This window comes from Chaetodon trifascialis, chromosome 2 (assembly GCF_039877785.1).
Source record: "Chaetodon trifascialis isolate fChaTrf1 chromosome 2, fChaTrf1.hap1, whole genome shotgun sequence".
In the NCBI taxonomy this organism is placed as follows: Eukaryota; Metazoa; Chordata; class Actinopteri; order Chaetodontiformes; family Chaetodontidae; genus Chaetodon; species Chaetodon trifascialis.
Window position 1 is genome coordinate 24,524,173 of NC_092057.1, and position 24,992 is coordinate 24,549,164.

Sequence of the window (24,992 nt, forward strand, 5' to 3'; positions counted from 1 at the left end):
AGGATATTCCATGTCCAAAAAAATAAATAACTAAAGAAATAGTGTGAAGTGTTTTGCTTAAGGGCAGGACGATGAAAAATAGAGACAATGCTGAATGCATATGAGGAGAATGGGCTTAATTAATTATAGCGTAAACCGTGAAATGAGAATATTTTTTCTTTACAGTGTAGGAAGGTAACTTAATTTATCAATTTAACATATATTTTATTAAATAGTGATTGAACAATATCAGTATTATTCATGAAAAAGTCATGTTGCCTGCATTCATACCTCTTTTCAAAAACGCCCCCCTGAGCTGTTCTATCCCTGTATGTTGCCTCCTGTGCTGCTCGCCCCCTCCTGTCCCCCCCCAGCGGAGAGCAAGAGCAGAGACAAGTGAACAACAAGCCAAAGCAAAGAAGAGAGGAAATTTGCAGAGGTGGGTGTCTTCTCCGTCCTCACTGTGGGTGCTCTTCCCCCGCGTTGGACAGGTTACTTGTTCGTCTGTGAGGTATTTGTTTGACCACGCCGAAGTGTTTTTGTTGTCTCATCTCAACTCACTTCTCCGAGCCTGCGGGTCGAGGTTTGGATCGTGTCAGCGCAGCGGCAGCAGCAGCAGCAGCACTCGGCTAGGCTAGGCCTGAATCCACCTCCCAAATACTTATGGACTTTGAAAAACACGCCTAACAGTCTCCGCAGTCGGTAATGGCCTTTCTTTTGGTGTTTTGTGTTCGACTCAGCTGGTTGGGATTTGTTGTAGGTGGAAAGAGGTGTGACCTTTAATTTGGGGAACTTAAATTGTTGTAAACGCAGCGTTAGCAGGCTAGCTACCGTAGCACAAGCTAATGGGGCTGGCATCGGTGTATTCCATTCGTTAGCTTGATTAATAACTTATCCAGCGTGAGGCTTGGGAAAACTTGAACAGAACTTACGTATTCTGTAAAAACAGCTTGATATCAAGACAGCTGCAAATATAAAATATCCAGCTAACGTAATGTTATCTAGCTAAGAGCATTTTATGGCATGAATGGTCTGGTTTGTGGATGGCTGGGAGGTGTAACGTTGTAATGTTATAACTTTACACGTTCACTCATTGTGTTTGCTGCCGCTGAATACCGAACCGACACGATTTTACCAGACTTTTCTCCCAGTTTCCCCGAGCTGGGGGGTGGGGGGTATTCAGATGAGAGGACACGGAAGCGACCGGCCAGTCCACCGCATTACAGACCGTAACTGGAGTCAAAGTCCAGTCTCGCCTTCACATTGCTTATCAGTTTCCTAGTGTACCTGAGACGACCGCTCTCTGTGGACACTGTAGCGGCTGCATGGCGCTTTGCAGGTGACTGCTCGTGTGGTGAGTGTCTCTTGGTAGACTGCCTTCGACTTTTTTGTGTTGGAAGTCTCCTGCGAAAACACTGTTTAATGTTTCAGCAGCTGTTTTTTTGATGTGGTCGGCCAGGTAGAGGAAGGAGACGGGATTGGTGGTGGTGGTGGAGCAACGAGGGACAAAAGCAAGAACCTGTTGTGTAGGTCTGGATGTATGGGGTGTGGTAAGGTGGCAGGCGTGTTTGTTGCTTCATTATTCAGTCCCTTGCGTAGAGGCTTCCAACACGGACACCCTCTCAGCTTACACCCCTCAGTGTGAATGGATGCTGGTTTACTCAGGGACCAGGCTGAGTCTGCTGTAGTGGATCACACTTGGAGTAGTTTCTGTGTGTGATGTTAAAAACCATTGCACAGTCCAACCCCAGACACATTTGACAGCTCATCTAGAGTAACTGAATTGTTGATATGAGTTGGTACAGTCAGCTGATTGGTGAGTTTCACTGCAGCATGGACATGCCTGTCATATTCCTCTTAATACCCTGCAGGCATGTCTGCTTTGACCTGCTGGAACAGAGATGGAAAAGATTGTGAGCAAGTTTGGACACGCTGTTTGCTCAGAAATGTCCCTTCTGTAAGATGTGAAAAGGAGGGGGAAAAAATCAGAAGTTGGACATTTCTTTTCCTGCCTAGAATTTGTTCCTAGCCATGTTGTCTGTAGGGGCTAAAGTCTTGCTGCTCAGCCAGTTGTTTTAGCCAGGGCTATCATTTGTGAGCCGCGGTAATGACTGGCTTTCTGAGTGCACCACGGGTGTGTCCCTCTGACACACAGAAGCTGGGGTTTTCTTGTATTTGCTCCTCCTCCCTGCCTGTCTTCATTTTCTCTCTTTCTCTCACTGCTTTCGACGGTTACACCTGCAGTCTGTTTTTATTTGAACTGTGAGCGCGTCAGCTCGCTTTCCACGCAGGGGGCGACATGTGAGGTACGATAATGCACACAGAGTGAAATCAAAGGGCACAGATTTCTAGAGCTGTGAAGTTTAACTGTCATGCAGTACCCTCCCTCAGTGCTGGTGGTTGGCTTCTTGGAAAGGTTGAGTGTCAGTTTGCACTTTTATGGTCGTCGCTACAGCAGCTCAACCAACCAGCTTCCTTGTTAAGTGGTGGTCACACTGTGATTGTAAGTCACCAGTGGTAAAGCTTTCCCCACTGCTGAACATTGGTTTTTAGTTTGTTGGGAACGCTGATACTGTCTTGTTTTCAAATTTGTTTTGAAATATTACAGAATTTCTGTGCTGTGTGACTGTGATCACATGTCATTATTGAATGAAGTTGAAGAGAAAACTGAATTGAGGTACATGTAGAGCTGGTCTGTGTTGACTACATCAAATATGACAATACTATAAAGTTAAACAACAAGAGAATTAGTGTGTTAAGTTTTGCACGTGAAGCAAGGTTTTTGTCATGTATTAATAGTGGAGCCTACTCCATTCCATTATTAATTGATTACTTACAACACTCAATTTGAGTATATGTTGATTAACTTTGTCCACGTTTGCCATATTGTGATATACCATTGTAGCAATATGACAACGCATGAAATCATATATTGGATATTTCAACCATTTTTAGTATTGGCACGACTCAGTGCCAATACTAAAAATAAGATGGTGTTCGTGATAATGCCTTTATATATTGACTCTATCTTGAGGGACACTGTTTTGCCAAGGTGGTAAGCCTCCCAGATGCTGATGGGTCTCGTCTTGTGATCAGTTTGTAGATTATGACCTAGTCAGTATCCACAATCGTTGAATATAGGCATTTGTAGTATGAAATAGGCCAGTGCTCTCTTTGTAAAACACTGCTGGAAACCCTTTGTTGAGGATATTGTTACTGAGGTCAAATTCATTACCACTGGGGTGTAATGGCTAAGCAGGTAGTGGCATTCATTATTCATTTTTCATAGCAAAATAATGAGTAGATTTGACAGAGAAAAGTAATTAAACAATCAGTAAGTAATTTAAGTTACTAAGAAAGCAAAAATATCCAACATGTGCTGAGTCTAGCTTTTCATATGTGAAGGTTTGCTTCTTTTATCTGTTTACATCATTGTGAATTAAGTATCTTGGACCGTTGATTGGTCAGAACAGGTAATTTGATGCCACCCTGGACTCTGGGAAATTGTGATACTCTTCTTTCACTAATGTCTTTGACAATTGATTGGCAAAGTGCTTTAGCTCAGAAATGAATTACAAATTAATCCATACTGAAAATAATCTTTAGTTGCAGCCCTCTCCTAAACTAGAGGTTGGTGATATCATGTCTGGGGAGAAATTTATTTGTAATGTGGGTTTGCTAACCAAGAAGGTCGATGCATTTATTGTTCATTTCACTCAGGTTCACTCAGAAATGTTGTCACCTTACTGTGATGCTACGTTTTAAGACTTGGAAAGGTGACATTGAAGCTTTATCATGATATTACAATGATCAAATCCCATACGATATCCAGTCTCAAATCAGTATTATTTCCAAAGATCTTCCAGCTCCATTTAGGTGCACATGTACTCGTCTGTTGTTGGGCTCTTTTTCTGCCTCTGGGTTAGAGTTGCCTGCATGTTTCCTTCCTTTCTAAGAATAGTAAGTTGGGCCCTGTAGATTAGACAGCTGGCCTTGTGGAGGTCCCTGAAAAGTCTGCGTGGAGTATGAGTGAATGTGAGTCTGGGTGTGCGTGTGTGCATGCATGTGCACTGTTTCTGCAGCTACCACACTGTCCCCACACTGTAGGCCACATGGGAGAGGGGTGGGGGTTTCATGGTTTCAGGTCAGAATGGCAATGGCGGTAGTAGTTGGATGTGAGCCAAGGCTAACATGCACCACATACACCGAGGCCAAATCTCTGTGTGACCATTCAAATGAGGCTGAGTCAGCGGAGCACTTGGCCAAGCCACAGCAGCATTTTACCATAGCTTCACCTCAGCTGTGTGTTTATGTGTGTGCATGCATGAGTATTTGCACGTGTGTGTGTGTGTGTGTGTGTGTGTGTGCGCGCGCGCGCAGACTTGAGCAGAATGCATGTCAGTCTTTTACAACCACCAGTGACTAAGTTGCTGAAATAGCAATGATGGCATATGAAACGAGGAAATACACTGGAGTCACAATACTCACTGGGCACTGTGTGATAGACCAAACAGGCTGTGAGTGTGTCCCTTGCAAAGTTTTCACTCAGTAGTGGATACTGACTGTGTGTGTACATCTGTGTTGGCTCAAGATGGTAAGTGGCTTACAAGTGTAATTCCAGGGCTATCCCATTAGCAGAAACCATTTAGCGTTGCTGCTAATGGCCTTACAATAGATTAATGACTAATGCTCAGGCTGTAAGTGGCTAAAGCCACTTAAAACTCTCTCACAAGCAACTGCTCCCTCCTGCAAGAATGTTAGTGGTGGGACCTGCGTAGCCATAGAGGTTGTGTGGGTCTGCTTGTCTGTTGCATGGTGGCACAAGAGACCGCCTTTCTCTATGCTCTCAAAAAAGAGTTGACGTTTTGACAGAGCCACAAAGAACAACCCAGACTGTGGTATGTTGACTTATCTGATGTAATGTGTCATAGCCGCGTTGCCAAGTTGAAATCTTGGTCCCTTATGTAAAACTTGACAGCTGCTATAGGCAACCTTCATGACACATCAAACACTTATTCATAGCTTGCCGCCACATTTAGTTTACCTGTTTGGGATCTCAGCAGAGCTCTGATGTTGTCGAGTGAAGTCAAGGTTTCAATTTAAGTTTTAATGCAGTCTTAGCGTTACACGGGGGTTCTGTATACCCACTTCCAAAACCATCTTTCAGTTTGTGAGCATTATCGAGTAAAGAAGTACTTTCGGTTTGTGGTCGGACGTTCTGATTGGGCCAGAGAAAGTAATGGTGCCCACTTTCTCTTTCCAGGATTGAAGTGTTTGGCTTGAGAAGAAAAAAATGTTGCTGTGAGAGTCGGGTGAGAGCAGCACAATGGAAAAAATGAAGGGCTCCCTTATTAGGACAGCTTCCAACAGCTGAGACAGGATATGACACGCTAAATCTCACTGTGGAATGTATGACAATGGTGGTGCGTGTGTTCTTGTGCAGCTCGTGTGTGTTTCTGTCCACAAATATGTTTTTCCCCCCAGAAATGGTAAGAAACAAGGCTGCATTAACTTCACCAAAACTTGCCGCACCTCTGTTTGAGTATTCAAGGATATAACCAACGTCAGACACACACACTTGCCACCTTTATTTAGTCTCTGACCCACATACACAATCACTCTCCCTCACACAGATGTGTGCACACACTCACGCTGGCATATGTGCACACTCGAACCTAATACAGGAGTCTTTGTTCACTCAGCCAGTCCTGTGTGCGCAGACAGGCAGCAGATTTGATCTCCATGAGTCAGTGAACTTTGAAGTAGAAAATGGTTTTTGCCCTGGTTTGGAGATGAGCCATGCTCATGTCATCCCCTTATTAGACAGACACAGTTCAATCTTTCACATATTTCTCATCATTCCTCCCTCACCAGCATCTCTGCTGAGGAAGTCTGACAACACACACTTTGTCATTGTCTTAATTTGGCCTGGAGTGACGTTCCCATATTATCATGTTTGTCTGTTTGTGCTGTGTGTTTAGGCTGCACTGTCTTTCTTTGAGGAAAAAAAGAAACAAACCAAAAAACAACCTTTCTGCTTCTTTGCTGTTATTATCAAAAGCACCATTTTATTACTGCACAATGGATCATTGGTATTAGTCTTGAGTTATTGCTTCCATAATTAATGGTTCAGGAAATCATTTATTTTGATTTTACTTCTGTTCTAGTGTGTTGTTTTTCCCTGGAAATTCTGGTGTCAAGCCCTCCCTTTACATGTGAACAATCATTAAACTCCCTGTGTTAGGAAAGTAGCAGTTCAGTGGAGGAGGAACAAACAGGTTCTACCAATTTTTTGAAAAGGAAAAAAAAAAAGTGTGAAGTGAAAAAATGAATCAACTCAATGTTTAAGATCACTGTAATTGGAGGCAAAGTTTGCCTTGGAGTTAAAAGTTGTGCCCTTAAATATTAAAGTACCACATTTTGATTTTTTTTTTTTTTTTTTTAGCAACAAGGGACAGTAACACTAAAACGGTGAAACTCAACTGTGAAAATATATGCAGGAGCGCAAACCTACAGTAAACGACTCATGTCTCCTGCTATTAAAATGATTGGTGTGATTGATAATTGTGTTCACAATATTGAGCAGAATAAAAGAATCACATTTTCTGTCATGACTATGCAGTCCATGGCCTCTTAAACGTTAGTGTAAGGAACTTGTACCCTTGACTGCTCCTTGTTTTGGTTGTTTATAATGTTGTTGATCTGGGGAATCTAGTTGATGCTGCCATAGCACTTGTTTACTCTGGATGCACTGCCTGATGCATAAAAATGGTCATTGACCAGGCCCAGTTTTGAGGACTTTTGCTGCCCCTTTAAATCCAGTTTATGGCTTTCGATTTGTAGAGATGATCAGGCTATAAAAAATGATCCTAATTTAATCAAATGCCACCCATATTATATCTTTTAGGGTATATTAAGTATAGAGAAAAGTGGGGAAAAGAGGCCTGCCATCTTTTCCCCTGCTGAGGAGCGCACACCCTCTTGATTCAAAACACCTTTGTCTTTTCTAATTTGGTGTAATTTGATGGTGTGATACTGTCTCTTGATAACTCCTCTGAATGCGCTCACACGTACTTCTTTCCGTTTCCCCTCCTCACTTTGTCTGCATCCTTGGAAAGAAGTGCTAACAAGCTCCACACGCAGCAGCTGAAAACCCGCTATAATTGTCTCTCGTCATGTATCTCACTTCTTTCTATTTTTAACCTTGCTTCAGAGAAGGTGAAGAAACTGAAAAAGTGATGGTATTTCACTTCCATCTCCGTTCTACTGATGCTGGTCCCACCTTTAATTTGAACTGAATAATCACTTTTGGAGATGATTTCTCGTGTGAACTGTTTCTTTATGCCTGCTGTTTGTCCTCGCTGTGCGTCTTGTTCTTGTTCTGTTTGTACTCACCTTTTCTCTGTACCGGCTTCTTCATCTCCCCAGTTCTCTCTCTTCCCTCATTTATCTCCCCTCGCTTAGCCTTTTTGTGTCAGCTCCTGCTGCTTTTTAACCTCTAAATATCAACTTCATTAGCACTTGTGTGCGTGTGTGTGTGTGTATTCCAAGGTGTGCACATGACCAGTGCTTCTGTCTTTATATATGTATACTTGGGTGATTCAGCCTCACTGTGTGTCTGTTCTTTGATGAAATCCTGGTGTTGGTTGAATCTCTTCTGCTCTCTGGTGTTGACCCTGTCCTGTCCTGTCCTGTCCTGTCCTGTGCTCTGCTCTCAGTGTGTGAATGGAGCAGTGTGCGAGTACGGCCTCCCTGCTGGCCTCGGTGCGGGAGCAGGAGAGGCAGTTTGAGATGCTGAGCCGAGCTCTGGAGGAGGAGCGGAGGTCGTGTGCCGGCACCCTGCCCCGCCCCCTCCCCAACATGCAGGTAACGCGAAACATCCCCCACCCCCAAGCCCCCTCTCCTTTCCATCCAAAGTCATGCACTCTTTCCATCAAAGTCCCTTGGATTCACCCTTGAGCCGATCAAATTCATCCAGTGTCCTCTCCATTGTCACCCCCATCCCATCTGTGTGTGGACTGGCTGGATGGCAGCAGAACCTAAACCAAGCTTGGGGGGAGGGCTTAGCTTGAATTTTGGAAGTTAAAGTTTGAGTCAAATAAAGCGACTGAAGCTCCTTGCAGTATAACCTTCATGAAGAGGTAATTTACACCCTCTGTTGCTCAGCACCGCTTTGTGCACGCATTTTTTCCATTCTCCATCGGTTCCCGAGTAACTGTCCATGTCTCATTCAAAATAGTCCCTCTGTCATCATATCGTTCAATCTATCAAGCTTAACAACCCAGTGTTAACCCACCATGTTTGTCTTGACTTGTTCATGGGAGTTTGCATGCAGAGCGATGTCTTTCTTGACCTGTTGTTTGTTGTGAGAGTTGTGAGTGGACCTTTGTAGCCACATAATGTCAACCAGCTTGTTTATTTAGAATTTATTGTTTTTATTGCTGCTATAAGGAAGCTGTCCCTCAGCTGCTTTTTCAGCTTGGCAAAGTCCATTAACTAGGACATCGGTCCAGTCAGACTGTTTCATCAACTGTGAAAATCTTGATTTCTGACTCGCTAAAGTGTGTTCTGTTGTTTGCTTACACACCCTCTTCATCATGTGTGACTCAGTCACCTGGTGAAGACATTGTACAGTGACTTCATGCTCTGAGTTAACCTCACAGGCAGACTTGCAGATACACACACGTACATTGCTCAGTCTTTCACTTCCTTGCTGACATACTTGGTCGTTGTGTACTAACTGGCATACACGCACCTTTGGCTCTGAGGCGACCTTTGAAACACACTCATAAAAAACTGGGCTTTCTCTCTCTTTTCGTTTGTCACTCTTGCATGTAGGTGAGGGCTGAACAGTTAATCAAAATGTTATCAATGTCGCAATATGGCCGAGGGAAATATCCAAATCGCAGTAGCGACAATTTTTTGATAACGGCAAAATATGTCACACTGTACGATTATAAATGAAGCATCGTGGGGCCGCACAGATGCAGCAGCCTACAAATCCTATGCTCTAGACTAGAGTTGGGCGGTATCCAGATTTTGATACCGTCAAACTTTCCCCACATTTTCCCGGGGTATATGGTATTACCGTGACTAATTAAAAATCACTTTGCAGAGCAGCGTGACATGCGCGCAGTTCAGACGGTCAATGCTCACGCGAAGAAGCTCCAGTCCTAACTTGTAGTATGTACCAGAATGACGGGGAGAAACTCAGTTAAAAGCCTCTACCAAGCATTGCCACCCAAACGAAACATAATTCATACCCCACGAAATTATATGTGCATGTAACGAAAACATGAAAATAGTGCACGTCAGAGGTACGGCATCTGCTGATTTCACCACTTCACGCAAACCAACAAAGCCCGGTATCATATGAAAGCAGAGCGTCTGATGACCACGAAGATGTCTGCCTCCACACTGTGCGACGAAAACTCGGCGAGCTAGTAGCCAAAGAGTACCAGAAAAAAAACTTCGCTAAATCATAAAGTATGATTTACCTTTGCTGTTTTGTGGTCAAAAGTTATATACCAGTCCGAGAAAACGCTGCTAATGTCTCCTCTTATGACTCTGCGTTAGTTTGAGATCAGTCATGAAGGACCTGGTTGTTTACATAAAGAGGAGGGGGTTTCTAGAGTGGAGGGAGCGCTCTTAATGCAATAACCTATCTCTGGGGTTACTTCCTTCTGGATCGTCATTGGCATTTCGTCCTTTTATGAGAGCTAAGAACAATAGCAAGCAGAAAAAAGGCTGAAAAAGTGTTTTCAACAGAGTTTCTCCATATGCTTGGACGAGATAACGGTACTCTGCCCAGACGCGCACATATGAGCGCCTGGACATACCTGTGTCAAAACATCTGTAAAACTGCTCGGGTTAATTTTTTAGCATGTAATTTTGCACAGTCACCTTTTTCTCGAGTAAAAATTCAACCAGATACATTGAACAGAGTGGACTTCATTTTTGTAATGACGATGCTACAATTATGTTAGACCCCTACAGACCTATATGCGCAGCATTTTTTTAATGACGGTAATGAAACTGATACCGTTGCTATTTTTAGATACCGCGGGATACCTTATTACCGGATTACCGCCCAACCCTACTCTAGACATAAGGGAACATGCTTGTTTGGTACAGACTCCAGAAAAAATCACATAATTTTCTTAACATTTTTGCAGTTAAAATGAAATGCAAAAATGACTGTTGCCACTAAATCATGCCTCACATCGTAATTGCAATATCTGTCCAAATAATCGCAATTGTTCAGCCCTAATGTAGGCACACATTTAGGTGGGACACGTACCAGTGCGATTCTAGTGGCTGATAATGAGCAGAAATATACGTACAGTGTGTGTTACAGTGAGACCAGGGCAGAAATGTAGCCTGTGTTGCCTCTTATCTGCTGTGTGTTTACATAGCCCGAAGGCTTCGGCATGCCTCTGCCACTCTCCCAGGCAGCGTAGCAGGACCTTCGTTTTCACTGACAGGTTCCCACACGCTCACATCTGCCCGGCACTTTCTGCTCTTCTTTCTGACAGGGTCCTTACCTGAACTAAGGAGTGTGTTTTTATGTGCTTTTTCTTTGTCTTCTGTATCCGATGATCAGGCACTTAAAAGGGTTATCATTGCTCCTCCATCATTGCTCCTCCTCGAGTATTATTTCCTGCTTGCAGCAAGTTATTTATTTTTTAAAATTTGAAAATACATTTATGTCAACTTGAGACAGCCGTATTCCATCTCTGAATCGCTGTTATGCAATTCCTTCCCCCTGGCTGTGCCCCTTTACCCCCACAGTAGTGAGATGAAACTGCAGAGATGGCGGTAGACATACATAGAGCTCCCCCTGTGGCTGGAATGGGAAGTGCACCACACCCATCACCACTACTGGCCAGGCAATGCGGGTAGTGTCGATTCATAAGAGAACAAAGTTTATCTCTTTGTATGTGTCTCTCTCTGGCTCATTAATTCATTTCATTACTCACTAATTATCTCATCTGTTCATTCCATTATCACAGTTCATTCAAAGGGCTTTCCACAGTAGCTAGCGAGGGGGCTCTGGGGCATGCCAGTTTTGGCCATAAAAGCCCAAATTTGGTGGCCTCAGACACATTCTCATACCACTACTCCATCATATACACTGATCTGATTTATTACATATCTTGAGTTTGCCTACCTGATTGTAAACATGTAGTGAGTTGTTGGAAAGTAATTATTAGAAAGTCTGTAAATAGCTATTAACCTTTGAAACTACAGCTGTTCTGACTGATGAGAAATTTTGTAATTAAGAATCATTAGACCTACTTTTGTATTTTTTTTAGTCATTTATGTCTTATTTCTTTAATTTATCATATCAACATTGCTTGTTTTAGTGTGTCTTTGCAATGCGTCTTTGATGGCTCTGTTGTAAAGAGCACAGTATAAGTAAAGATGCTGTAATTCATCTATTTATTAAGCCCATAAATGTGTGTCTGGCGTGTATGGAAAATGCGGCGCTTTCAGTGGACTTAATACTGCGCAGTTGTCAAGTTGCTCCAACTGGTCTATGACGATGTCCCCTGTCTGTGCAATCAATGCAGTTCTTAATGTGTTTTGTCGTCAGTTATTTTGCTAATATTTGCTGAAAACTGTAGACGAATACTACTTCTCGACAGGACACGACATTCTAATTTATAATAATATAATATACACATATATTCATCCATGCATGTAGGGACTGGACTGATCCAGTCAAATGGATGTGTTCCTTTATCATCATGCAGAAATATTAATAAAGTAGCCCACCGGAATTAAATGAGGAGTTGGCTGTTTGGCTGGCACTTATGGAAGGCTCTTCATTCATTCATTCATTCATTCATTCATTCATTCATTCATTCATTCATTCATTCAGAGTTTGTTGGAAGGTTATGTTCTATCCAGCAATCTTGTTTGTTTGTTCTAAGGGGTGAAGGAGTTCATCCATGAAAGCGTCTGTATGTTTGTGTTCATATTCATGATGTTGTCATACCCTTGGTGTTCGTGTGGTGCCATCAGTCCGTGCAGACTTTATTTTGGCTGAGAGACACCGCAAACTATAAACCAAAGTGCTCAATTGTCACAGACTTTCACTCTCAATTTTTCAAAGCAGCACACTTGTTTTGTTTGCAGTTGGCCTGTCATTAGCTGGTTGCATAAGTTGTAACACATAAGAAAAAAATAGAGCATGGTATGCAACTTGAAGTGCCTTAGTTTACACGACAGAGCTGGGTGCCATTAAAATCCAAATGACAGTCAACAACAGTCGCTGCTTTCACTTTTTTAATTAATTAATTTTTTGGTATCTACTGCGTAAATCGCTGTCGACTCTGGATAGCAGGATGTGTGTATGTGTCCATAAATGCATATCCACCCTGTTTATTCTAAGCAGTCAGTTTGTGTTGATCTCCTCACGTGTGTTTCTCCCTCGCCACAGAACGGCCGCATTCCTTGTGATGCAGACATAGAGAGGCTGACACTGAACGAGGGTTACATCAACGGGTCACATCACGTAAGCATCTGTGGACACCCCCAGTTTCAGCTTTTAGGTTAACCCTAAGACATCCCATGTGTTGAGTTACATTGTGAAATATGTGTGTGCAGTTCAGGATGGAGCCTGGCCAGGTGGTGCAGGAGACGTACACGGTGGAGGAAGACCCCCAGGAGTCACCACCTGTTGTCTCCCTGGAGACCAGTGAAGATGGGACCACGCGGCGCACAGAAACCACGGTAAACTAAATGATTACAATAGAACCTTCTTTGTGTTGCATATGTCTGTATCGTGTTCCCTCCTTCATGGACTTCATGGACCTTCTTTTGCTCTTTTAGGTAAAGAAAGTAGTAAAGACCACCACCACTCGCACAGTCATCCCCTCTGTGTCAGACACACTTTCCCTGGATGGTGGGGGTTCAGTGACCGGTATGGGGGGCTACACTGCACCCATGGTCTACAGGCAGGGACCCGGACCTGGAGTCGGGGTGCCCATGGACTACCCCACTCACACTGTGCCCCGCAACTACCACTACGGACCGCCGGCGGGCTACGAAGACTACCGCACTGGACCCCCATCTGAAACCTACACAAGCCTTAACAGGGGAGTTCGCATGGATGATCGCTACAGGTACCATGTTTGTTAAAATTTGTCTTTACTTTAGCATTGCTCATCATAGGTAGATGTCTTCTTGTTCTCACCCTCAACCTCCCTGTCCCTCTGTCTGCAGGCCGGTCCATCCAGATGGCTACAGAACTCTGGATCCAAACTACAGAGCCCACAGCAGGAACCAGCTGGACCCCTACGCTGCTCAGCCGCAGGTATGTTCAGCAGTCACTGTATCACCTGCTTTGATGCTTTCCTTTTAGCAGGATTTAAGATTGGTCCCTTCAAGGCTCTTTTGCTGAATTTGGTTATTTGCTTCCACGCTACGTGTAAAGAATTGAGTAAGATTTCAAATTAAGTAGATTACACAAATTTACAACGCCGAGCATGAGTTTTCAACAGCATTCAGCTTGAAGCTTGTATTATTTCGGAGCCTGTCTCTGTGTAGGTTGGCCGTATGGGAAGTGCCATGGAGCTATCCTCCATTCCGAGGTTTGTCCCAGAGCCGTACGGCCTGGAGGATGATCAGCGCAGCATTGGCTATGATGAGCCTGACTATGGATTGGGACACCCAATGCACTACAGCACTGTGCCTCGCAACCACCATGCATTCCCCCATGGGCCCCCACGCAGGGCTGGGTAAGTTGCGTGTTTTTGTAGTGACTCATCTGTGTTTTAGGCATGAGTAACGCCTCGATTTAAGTTCTGTATGTATGCAATGTGTATCATACTTGAGAGTGATTTTTAATGTGCATAAAAAGTGCACATAATATTGTTCTTCCACAATCACTTATATTTTGGAAAATAAAAAGCAAAGAGAAAAATATATCGAGTTATTGTTTTGGTTTTCAAATCACCACTGTTCTCAACAATCACAGGGTCTTTCCTCTCTATATGTATTGATGAATGTCTGCATCCTTAAAAAATGTCTACATTCACATATGTTCTCATCCCTCCCCAGGAGTTATGAGGGCACCTTGGATGGCGACATGAGTGGCCCAGGGGACATGTACTACTGGGGAGGAGGAGCACCGCTGGCCCAGGGTGAAAGAGGAAGCATGGCTTCCTTGGACAGCACTCTAAGGAAAGGTCCCGTCCCTGGTGGCTGGCGTCAACCAGAGCTGCCAGAGGTCATCGCCATGCTCAACTACAGGCTGGACCCAGTCAAGAGCAACGCAGCTGCATACCTGCAACATCTCACCTATAAGAATGATAAAGTAAGAGACGCGCATGGGCAAGCAAGATATGGTAGAAGGCCTTGTATCCAGTGTAACTTGGAGTACAATAGACTTTAATTAAGAGTTATTAGTTGAGGAGCGAGGTCAAAGCGACATCTCTCTGGGCTGAAGATGAACATGTTCTCCAGGAATGATCGAGGCATGTATAATAGGAGACAATAGAGCCACACAGAAAGTTAGAATTCTACCAGAGTGGGAGGAAGATGAAGAGTAGCTGGACAGAGGAAACAGAGAATGGAGACCTTTTTTCTTAAGGTTGGATATTGGATATAGAGCTGCACCATTTTACTTTTATGCTCACACTCTGCAGACTGATTGACTGGCCCTGCTCACACTGAAGTCAGTGACAGTTCCAGTAAAATCTATTCAAACAATACAAATATGACAGTGTTGACAAAAGGAGAGAAAGGCGGCATTGTGCAGTTCTATCCATGAACATAAAGTAAGATTCAGTTTTATATTACAGCAGTCTCAGTCAACACTACATTTTAAGTCACAACACGGAAAATAGTAGTCCAGTTATATTAAAACAGGCACACAGTTTATGACTCCGGTCAGGCTGCACAACAACCGACCTCATATTGGTCATGGGTGACCAAGTCAGGGCTAGAATCAGGCTTAATATGTACAGTGTCTGCCCAGCATATATGTCATTACATATAATGTTACATAAAATTATTTGCACCTGTCTGCACAGTTTTTGATGTCTACAGTTGTTGTCATAGCAACATTCGACTTGCAAATGGAAAGAGAATATTTAGATTTTTCTTATTTTTTACCTTTAAAGAAAACTACCACAAATAATTCTTTCTGTTAATTGCATTTAAAGGGTTTTCAAGGATATTTCTTCTTTACTGGCCGTCTGTGTCCTGTGCTTTGCTTTTCTACCTTGGCGTTTTGATTTAATTTGTGTGTCCATCATTGTATCTTGATTGATTTTGACATGTTTGATTCAGGGGGCTGTCCTTCATTTGACCCCCACCCACCGTTGATGTGATATGTCCTTCTGCTTTCCAGGTGAAGTCTGATGTGCGTCGTCTGAAAGGCATCCCTGCGCTGGTCTCTATGCTTGACAACCCAAACAGAGAGGTGAGTTTGCTGATTTTCTCCATGGCTTTCTGCTCATTCTTCACTGGGAGTGTGTTGTGATTGAACTAGGTGGGGTAAAAGCACAGCTTAAGGGATGAAGTGTAATTCTTATGTAATACCAAAACAGGTCATTGGCCTGAGACAATTTGAACTGGAGACAGACCACTAATGCTGATCAAAGGGGGAATAGAAATAAGCATTACATATTTGACTTCTCCTCAAATCCTGTAGGTCAACATTTGTGCTAAAAATGGTTTCGGCCAAAACATTCTGCGGTTTTTCTACGATTCCCTTTCATTTAGCACAAGCTGTGGCAAAGTTTTGCTGATGTTTGTAGGGGCATTACCAGACAAACCACATCATGCATTCCACTCTCGAAGCAAAGAAGCATCTTAATTTCACATTTCATGCTCTGTGGCCAATGACAAGTTTAAAGTCTGGTGTGTGTCGGATGACTTGCTCGCTGGAGAAATGGGTCAAGCAGCGACTGCATCCTCTTTATGCTTTAAAGTTGTTCCAAAAGCTCCACACTCTTTGTCTGTCTGTCTGAAAGGTTGGGATGTATAAATTAGGACTGAATATAGCACCATGAAAACATTTTCAACAGTTTAAGAAAATGTGACATGCAGTATTGATTTTAGGATTTTCATGAATTTTCATGAAGCTGAAATTGTTTTACAGTGAAAATAAGGAAGTAATGTAGTCAAGTAATTTACCATTAATTATAGGCAATTATTGGCATGGGTAGCAGCGCCAAGGCCCTTGTAAATTGTGTAGTACTAACAGTTACAAGGGCATGATGCTGTTTTCTACTACTACAGTAAATCCATGTTTGTGAACTCATTGCTCTGTAAGTGATACTCCATCGTTACTAATGGCTCAATAAGCTGTTTTTGCATTGTTATAGGTTCACTACGCAGCCTGTGGAGCACTGAAGAACATCTCATATGGCAAAGATCCAGACAACAAGATCGCCATCAAGAACTGTGACGGAGTGCCTGCTCTGGTCAGGCTGCTGAGGAAGACGCGTGACCAGGACCTAACTGACATTATCACAGGTTAGACGCACAGTGGAAACACACAAACTGTATAAACATGACTCTGACTTTAACAAACCAGTTAGATACTGTGCTTCTGGATTGGGACTGTGGTCAGATTGGTCGGTTGAACTTGCGGTCATTGGTTAGTGACATTTGGCAAGAGATGAAGTAAGCTTCATAATGAAATATGACATTTTTTGCATTTTTCTTACCCAGGGACACTGTGGAACCTGTCGTCCCATGACTCTGTGAAAATGGAGATTGTGGACCATGCGCTGCATGCCCTGTCCGACGAGGTTATGGTTCCCCATTCAGGCTGGGAGCAAGGGAGCAATGGGGCAGGAGGAGGGGAGGAGAACTGCAAACCCAGACATCTAGAGTGGGAGACAGCCCTCACCAACACAGCAGGCTGCCTGAGGTATGAAAGGAAGGATGATGATGATGATGATGATGATGATGATGATGATGAGATGGCAGGAGGGAGGGTTCACGTTGACAAGAGAGGAAAATGGAAACATGCCAGCTCAACAGACTGACCAAGCAGTGGGATGTATGGGGGATGAAGGGAGCAAGGATGAGTTAACAGGAAAAAAAAACGTCATGGAGGGGTCTCAGTGAAGAGAGAGGAAGGAGATTCATGTGAAACCTTTCATTCTACTAATAATTTAATCTATTTATAAATCATTTATGCACACCAGAAGCCTTTACTCTGATTATTTGCACTTATAAACAGGATATCTTGCTTAATGTTATGTAGTGCTCATTAAAACATTTTAAGGTTAAATGTCAGTGATTTCTTTATAATTGACTACAGCCTCACAGTAACTGTGGGATCAGGAGCGGGTGAAGAAGGGAATTTCAGAGAGGACATGGAGGGGGCGAGCAGAGGACAGAGGGGCATTGACACATACAGTGTAAACAGTATGTTCTAGCCTGCTGGTCTGTTATCTGTGCATTCCCCTTGACCACATGGTTAATTACAGTGTTCATTTGCAGGTCTGGAAAGATATGTGTGAATAACTTGGTAATCTTGAAGACTTCAAAGTTTAATATTTGCAGAAATGGCCTGGACAGTATCGCTCCCTCCAAAACACATGAACACACACAGCCTGGCTAGTCACGAGAGAGGAGTAGAGATGAGAAGACCGGTTCCTTTAATAAATACATAAATAAACAAATGACACAGTCATATAAACACAAGCAAAATAGCAGTCACAGACAGTCATGTGCACTGAGGGCGCAGGCAGAGTGTGTGTCAGTAGGCAGGTATGTAGGTAGACTGGCAGGTAGGCTGAAATGATTGGATGGGTTTATTGCAGGCCTGCAACAGCCACAGATGCCAGATCTTTTTTTCTTTCTTTGTCAGAGCTTTTAATGTTTTGATTGCTGTTGGGGTGTAAAGAGAATTCCAACAAATAACAAAATAGCTTCTAAAATACATTACTAACTGCAGCTTTAAGTGTGACTTGAAATTACTCAACATGCATGCAACTTGTTGAGGCCAGAACATAAACACGCAGATGTTGCCATAGAGTGAATGAATTGCACTCCTTTATGTAAAAGTGTTGAAAGTCGTACACTTACTGCACCATTTTTTCCCTCCTTAATTGTTTCATTTTTCAACAAACAAAAGCTTATACTATCACAATTACAATAATATCTAATCATTTTAAAGCCTATTGGCACGCGTGAATTCCCTGCATATGACTTTAATACAAATCTTCGAGTAGCATAGGTCATAGCAGTAAGGTAACTTGTATATGTGTACGTGAGCAGAGCAGAGGAAATGGTGATAGTGGTAGTCTCAGACCTGAGAGTTAAGGGTGCAGTTAAGTAACTATTAGTTATTCATTCAGAGGGAGCAGATCAGATTTCATGACAATCCATCCAATAGTTGTTGAGATATTTCTGTTTGCTCCAAAGCGCTATCTATTAGAGCCAACATGTAGGGAACCTTATCTCCTTTTACCTGCCCAGCCGGTCTTGATGCAGAGGCAGAACCTCTCACACCGATTACTCCGTCTTCCTTTGCTTCAAACCGTCACTTTCTGTGTTTTTGTTTCAGTCTTTTACTGCACAAAGAGGATTTACTGCCGACAGCCACACCTGACACCAGAATCATAGAAATATATCAACTTAAACCTTTTCTTTTGTCTTTTGAAGAAGTAGCGCTCTCCTCTGCTGCAGTCCTGATTTGATTTAGTCTGCTTGCTGCATTGTAAATGTTTGCCTACTGCAGCATATAAATAAACTTCCTGAACTATGCAGTGAAGTGAAATCAGTGCCCCCTGCTGTGGAAGGGAATGTGTCCTGGTATTGTGTGAGAGGGCGTGTCTGTCACTAGGAAAAACAAAGCGGCACAAAAGACCAAGGCTGAATATCATTCCACAGAGTTTTCTCCCTCATGCTCCTTTCTTTATGTGTCTTCTCCATGAATGAATGAAGAACTGGTCTCAGTTTCCACCTCTTTCTGTCCGTCCAGGCATGTTAGATCTCTAAGTGGGACTGAGTCAGAGGGCAGTTGAATAATTTGGTCCAGAGCTGTAACTTAATCTGACTAAACTCTACTCTCTTTGAAAACCAGTAGATTTAACAGGAGTTTCGTTCAAACACCACTTGGGGGTGTGTTCAAGCATTGTGTATTTGTGTTCACACTGCTAATCCTTTTTTTAGTTTATGTTCATGTTTCTCCTCCTCTCAACTTTCTACTCTAAAGGAATGTGAGTTCAGAGCGCAGTGAAGCGAGGAGGAAGCTGAGGGAGTGCACAGGATTGGTCGATTCACTCATGTACATCGTCCAGTCCCAGATTGACTGTAAAGATGTCGACAATAAGGTAAGTTTAACTCAGACTTATCTTATTAAAGGGGAAGTCAACCAGTTTTACATGAAGTCTGTTTACAGGTGTTGGGGAGTATTTTTGCATATGTGGGGAAGAGTTGGATAAAGCCTTTTGTGTTTATAGAGGGAGCAGCTGAAGTCTGGTAAATGGCGTTTAGAAACAAGTGAGCTTACAGACCTCTGTATGCTGCTTCTCATCACTGGTCGAGGCTGGCGGCTTGAGACCACATTAGCCGCTACTTATATAATGCAACAGAATCTCCAATCAAAGTGTCAACAGTTGAGTTACATTGTGGGTAATGTAGGGATGTAGGAAGTAGTATAGGTAGAAAAAAAGGCCTACCTCTGTGCAATGCTGAACTGAGTGCTCTTTTTTTTCATGACGTCATTGCTGTATGATGCACTGTGCGTAGGTGATGTGATGAAATGAGAAACTTGGCAGGTCGATCTCACCTTTCCTCTTTTCTCCACCCTGCCGTTTTTCCCTCCATCTTTGCAGTTGATAGAGAACAGCGTGTGTCTGCTGAGGAACTTGTCTTATCACGTGCACCGCGAAATCCCAGGTTGTGAGCGCTACCAGGAGGCCGCACCCCTCAACCAGGGCCCTGCCCCCTCCAGCCAGAAGGGCGGCTGCTTCAGCTCCCGCAAGAGCAAAGGTCAGTGTCAGAGAGGGAGAGACATGTACGCTGCCTTTGTTCTTGAACATTTGTGGTGATGTCACTGTTGACAGTGGTGTCTCACTGGACTGATACTAGTGTGCACAGACACACACAGACACACTTGCACAAACAAAACCACTCGCTCACAGGAATGTTAACAATTTCCCCAACTGCAAGAAAGCTCATCCTCTCTCCTGCTGCGCTGTGTTTATGTTTCACTGAGAGTATTGATTTGTTTTTTTCTCAGCTCCACACCCCCTCACTACTCTGTTTGTAGCTTTACCTTTGTTATTCTACAATCGTTTTGCAGTGACAATGAACATCTGTCAACAATCCTATAAGTCAGATACTGAAGATCCTCCCTGCTTCGTCTTTGCTTTTGCAGTTTTATTTTTACTTACATGTAATGAGGCAACAGAAACGATTCATAAAGGCCTTGACTATCCATGCTAACCATATAGACAAAAAGATCGGGTAGTCGATTTAAGGACTCATCGTTTTGTTAGGTGTGTGTGTGTGTTTGTAAAAAATGATTACATGAACTTCTGTGTTCTTTGATGAGCTTTATTTAGCCTTCAGACTTGGCATGTCACATTGCTGATTTCCGTGTGGTGGCAGCAGTGCTGATGGGATGTGAGCAGGTGTTAACAGGGTGGCTCAGTTATGGCTGCTTTCCTCTTACTTACTGTAAATGCTCTCTCTTCCTCCTGTTCTGTCAATCTCTCCTCCCTCTCCATCCCTTCTCTCTCCTCTCCCTTCTCTTTTCTTCCCCCCCACCCACCTTTCGAGCTGGGCTACAGATGAGTGGTTTTCTAAAGGTAAGCTCTTTACCTCTGTATGACTGCACTTGCTTCTGCTGCCTGTTGCTGTTGTGGTGTTAGTAATAGAGTAGCTAACAGGTCGATGTAGCTATCTTAGTACTAACATGCACGCCTTCCTCTCACTGTGAAAGAGCTGTAGTGAAATATCTCACATGCATCTCAGTTTTTGGTCAAAGCACGTCTAACCAACTAGAACAACATCACTAATAGTAGAAGTAATTAACATGTCATATGTAGATATGTTGCGTGTGTTTCTAAGGCCGTTAATGTTTGATTCCAGGTAGGAAAGATGAGGATGCAGCTGCAGACATAATAGACATTCCAATGAGGACCACGCCTGCTAAAGGTAACTACAGGCTCAATTGACAATTTAATGATATGTATCATAAAGCAAAACTTAACCTAACCTCTATATCTGTCCTTCTCAAACCATCCTTTTGTCCCTTTTCTCCCCTCTGTTTCTTCTGCTTATTTTCCCATCAATCACTCTTGCTGTCCTCACTTGCCTCTCCACGCTTCCTCCTGTCCTCCTGCCCTCTTCCCCACTCTCTCCTCTTTTTCTGTAGGCTATGAGCTGTTGTACCAGCCGGAGGTGGTCCGCATTTACACCTCTCTGCTAAAGGAGTCCAAGAACCCCACCGTACTGGAAGCCTCAGCTGGAGCCGTTCAGAACCTGTGTGCTGGACGCTGGACTGTAAGAACCGCAAACCGCAACCTCCTATTCCATTTCACAGCACCGATGCTTCCTGTGCGGAGTCAACACTAATTGGGGAAACATTGCTCTTACAGCGTGCTACAGCTTGTAATGTGATACTGTAATGTGATATTAGTTTGTTAATCACTACTGGGAACAGACCAAGACAGTAGTACAAAGTGCTTATTGAGATAATGATCATGTGACTTGCTGTATTTTATCCATGACCTTACTCACCACTACTTCGACCTTGTCCTGACCTTAAAAATCCAAAAATTGACTGTCATATCCTGGGTTGTTGTTTAAGGAGGCAAGTCCAGTCTTGAATGACACTCACACAAGTACTGTGACTAAGATGTTAAGAGTAAGACTGCCACTTGGAAGATTCGTGAATGGAATAACTGAGGAAAAATGGGTGTTAGAATACTAGTTGGCACATGTCTTTAGGAAACATGCCTAATACCATACTTACCTACCTCCACTATAAATACAGTGTAATAATGAAGGTTTCTCTGCACGGGATTATCAACAACAAAATGCTGTCAACGTACTGTACAACAGTGTGGCTGTCCTCATGCAAGCCAAAATAGTTATTTTTTTCAAGAGTGTTTTCAAGGTAGATTCTTGTAAAGCGAAACCACTTTCAAATTAATTATGCAAAGGTTTGTTTGTACCGAGTAGTGGTAGAGGGCACTTGGAAAACATGAAGACACTGGAAGAGAGACAGTATGTCTACTGAAATCACAGTCTGTGTCATCCAGCAAACTGCAGTAAAACTGAAATCACAGTCTATCAAAGGTGGAGAACCTGGTCCCTGATTTAATGGGGAAAAAAAATGTTTGTCCCTTTAGTATGGTCGATACATCCGTGCCTTGCTGCGCCAGGAGAAGGGTCTACCCATGATGACTGAGCTGCTGGCCCACGGCAACGACCGTGTAGTCCGTGCCATGTCTGGAGCCCTCCGCAACCTGGCCATTGACGCACGCAACAGAGATCTACTAGGTGAGACTCGGAGTTTGCTCTGTGCCCGAGTTAGTTGTTCTGTCCCGCAGAGTTTTAACCACGTAGAAGGATTTATTGTACCAAGAGGATGGTGTCAGGGGTGTGTTTCCATGTTAAATTCTCATCTTGTGTGTTGTCAGGTAAACACGCGGTGCCTCACCTGGTGGCCAACCTGCCAGGTGGTGGTCAGAGTCAACCGGTGCGAGCGCTGTCGGAAGAGACGGTGGTATCTGTATTGAGCACGCTCCACGAGGTGCTGGGCTCCAGCCTGGAAGCAGCAAAGACCCTCAGGGCCTCGCAGGGAATCGAGAGACTGGTGCTCATTAATAAGGATGGGTAAGGGTTGATAGACAATGTTTTGGGATCATTTTCTGTCTGTCTGTTTGTGAGTTTGTAGCCTGTTGAAACAGCAGGTTAATGACTTGCCGTCATGATGCATCCCTCCTAAGTCCCATCTTCTGTTTAATTCCCTCTCCCTGCCTGTCTGGTCCACGGGGATCATCAGTAACCGTTCTGAGCGGGAGGTGCGTGGGGCCGGCCTGGTGCTGCAGACAGTGTGGGGCTACAAGGAGCTGCGGCGCACTTTGGAGAAGGACGGCTGGAAGAAGACGGACTTCATGGTGAACCTAAACCCTCCCAGCAACAACACCAGGGCCAACGGAGGATATGAGGACAGCACTCTGCCACTCATAGACAAAGGTCAGGAAGCCAAAAGGAAATGCTTGCATGCAAAGTGGACTGCACTGCAAGACCACATATCTCAAGTTTATTGAGTGAAAGCAAGTGTTCAGTGTGTCCTGTCTGTACATCCCCTGTCCAGTATTGTTTGCACAGAAGCATTATTTGCATTTCCAGTATATTATTGTGTTGATGTGGACCAAAACGTTGTCATGCCTGTCAGCTGTAATGTGTCCAATTGTGATTGCTCTAAAGATTTATTTAAAATCTGGAGTGTGCACTTCAAACTGCTTTTTATGGAGGGCATTCAAAAGCTCTAATCCCAGTATTTTTGCTCAACACAAGTCTTTTATTTCACTTAAGCTCCACAGAGCTCTGCTCCAGATTCTGCAGACTTAAATGTGGCAGTGTATCAGGACGAGAGTCAGCACTCCTCTCCGGTCTCTTGCTGTGTTTCTGTGTACTGCAGTTGATAAGTTCCAGGCTCTGTGCAGTCTTTTGAGGGTTAAATAGAAGTTGCAGTTAATTCTCACGTTTGTCTCAACCTGCTTGATATACAAGACGTTACAGGGTAACACAGTGGGACGTTTTCGATGATCCCGACTCGGGTTGTTAATTACTATGTTTGTTTTCTTTTTAATATGTTCAAAAGATTTTTTTACGCTTGTTGGCACTGATTTTCAAGTTTTCAAACCACACCCATCACACAGCAAACTAACACTATATATTTGCAAATACTAGCTGGCTCATGTCTGACACTTACAAAACACTCACACACCTACACACTATTCTATCTTTGGCAGGACACAGTGCGGCTGTTGACACTGCCTTGCTGAGAGAACAATAACATTTCACAGTTCATATTGATGCTCATTGTTTTTGTGTCTTTAACACACAGGGGGCAAAGGGGACCGGGAAATGATTCCAATGAATGACTTGGGACCAGGTAAGTGTGACAAGAGAAAATGGCTACACACACACACACACACACACACACACACACACACACACACACACACACACACACACACACACACACACACACAGAAACAAACCAGACTGTGATCTTGGCATGTGTAACAGATGAAACTTATTAATGAGTTGTTTTTCCTTGCATTACAAACACACACACACACACACACACACACACACACACACATGCATGCATGTTTCTCCTCTTCAGATGCCTACTCCACACTGGACCAGAGGGGGAGAAGGAACACTCTGGACAACACACTCGAACCTGCTGACAAAGATGCAATACAGGTAAACACACACACACACCCCCTTCCCACACACATAATCCTGCATGACTGCACTCTAATGAGAATTACTTAACTCCTTGACTCCTAACATGAGCTGTGCTACATACTCTCTACGTCTCTTTGCTGACGTCAGTATAACTTCAAGAGCTTACAACAGACAACTTGGAGAAAATGCTAATTTGTGAGACGATGAATGCAGATTTGATCGTCATCTTCAAGTGTTGAGCAGACCGTCACCAGATGTTTCTTTGTCATCGTGTGCTAATACTGAGTAATACGTATGCGTTATCTCTCTGAAGTCATCCCTGTTCCTTCAGGAGACATCAGTGCAGTCTGTCGATGCTCCAGGCTAACGTTTTTCACCAGTGTGCCAAAGAGAATTTTAACTGTCCCAAAGTTAATGAAAACTTTCCCAGTATCAAAATGTTGTGTCTTTACTTTACTACTGTGCTTTCTTTACTTTGCTTAACTAGTTGTTAGTGAAAAGTATTTGATTTCATAGTACTTTAACCTCCAAACTGTACACAGCCGAAGTACGTCAGTACATTTATTTACTGTAAATTAGTTGATTTGTTCCATTAA

The 24,992-nt window shown here is 43.4% G+C and overlaps 1 protein-coding gene across 3 annotated transcripts in view; it reads left to right on the top strand.

The window, feature by feature from the left end:
- Positions 1-338: 338 nt before the first annotated feature.
- ctnnd1 (catenin (cadherin-associated protein), delta 1) overlaps positions 339-24,992 on the top strand; it is a 28,253-nt gene continuing 3,599 nt past the window's right edge. For 2 of the 3 annotated variants that reach the window (XM_070974772.1, XM_070974780.1), the window contains exons 1-20: positions 339-418; positions 7,698-7,845; positions 12,425-12,499; positions 12,592-12,717; positions 12,817-13,109; positions 13,210-13,300; positions 13,534-13,724; positions 14,047-14,302; positions 15,341-15,412; positions 16,320-16,470; positions 16,669-16,870; positions 19,169-19,286; positions 19,791-19,947; positions 21,052-21,117; positions 21,338-21,465; positions 22,317-22,467; positions 22,608-22,803; positions 22,973-23,166; positions 24,044-24,091; positions 24,329-24,411. In XM_070974772.1, the coding sequence (XP_070830873.1) occupies positions 7,705-7,845; positions 12,425-12,499; positions 12,592-12,717; positions 12,817-13,109; positions 13,210-13,300; positions 13,534-13,724; positions 14,047-14,302; positions 15,341-15,412; positions 16,320-16,470; positions 16,669-16,870; positions 19,169-19,286; positions 19,791-19,947; positions 21,052-21,117; positions 21,338-21,465; positions 22,317-22,467; positions 22,608-22,803; positions 22,973-23,166; positions 24,044-24,091; positions 24,329-24,411 (2,739 nt within the window). In that variant the 5' untranslated portion in view covers positions 339-418; positions 7,698-7,704. The other variant, XM_070974764.1, reaches the window with a different exon arrangement.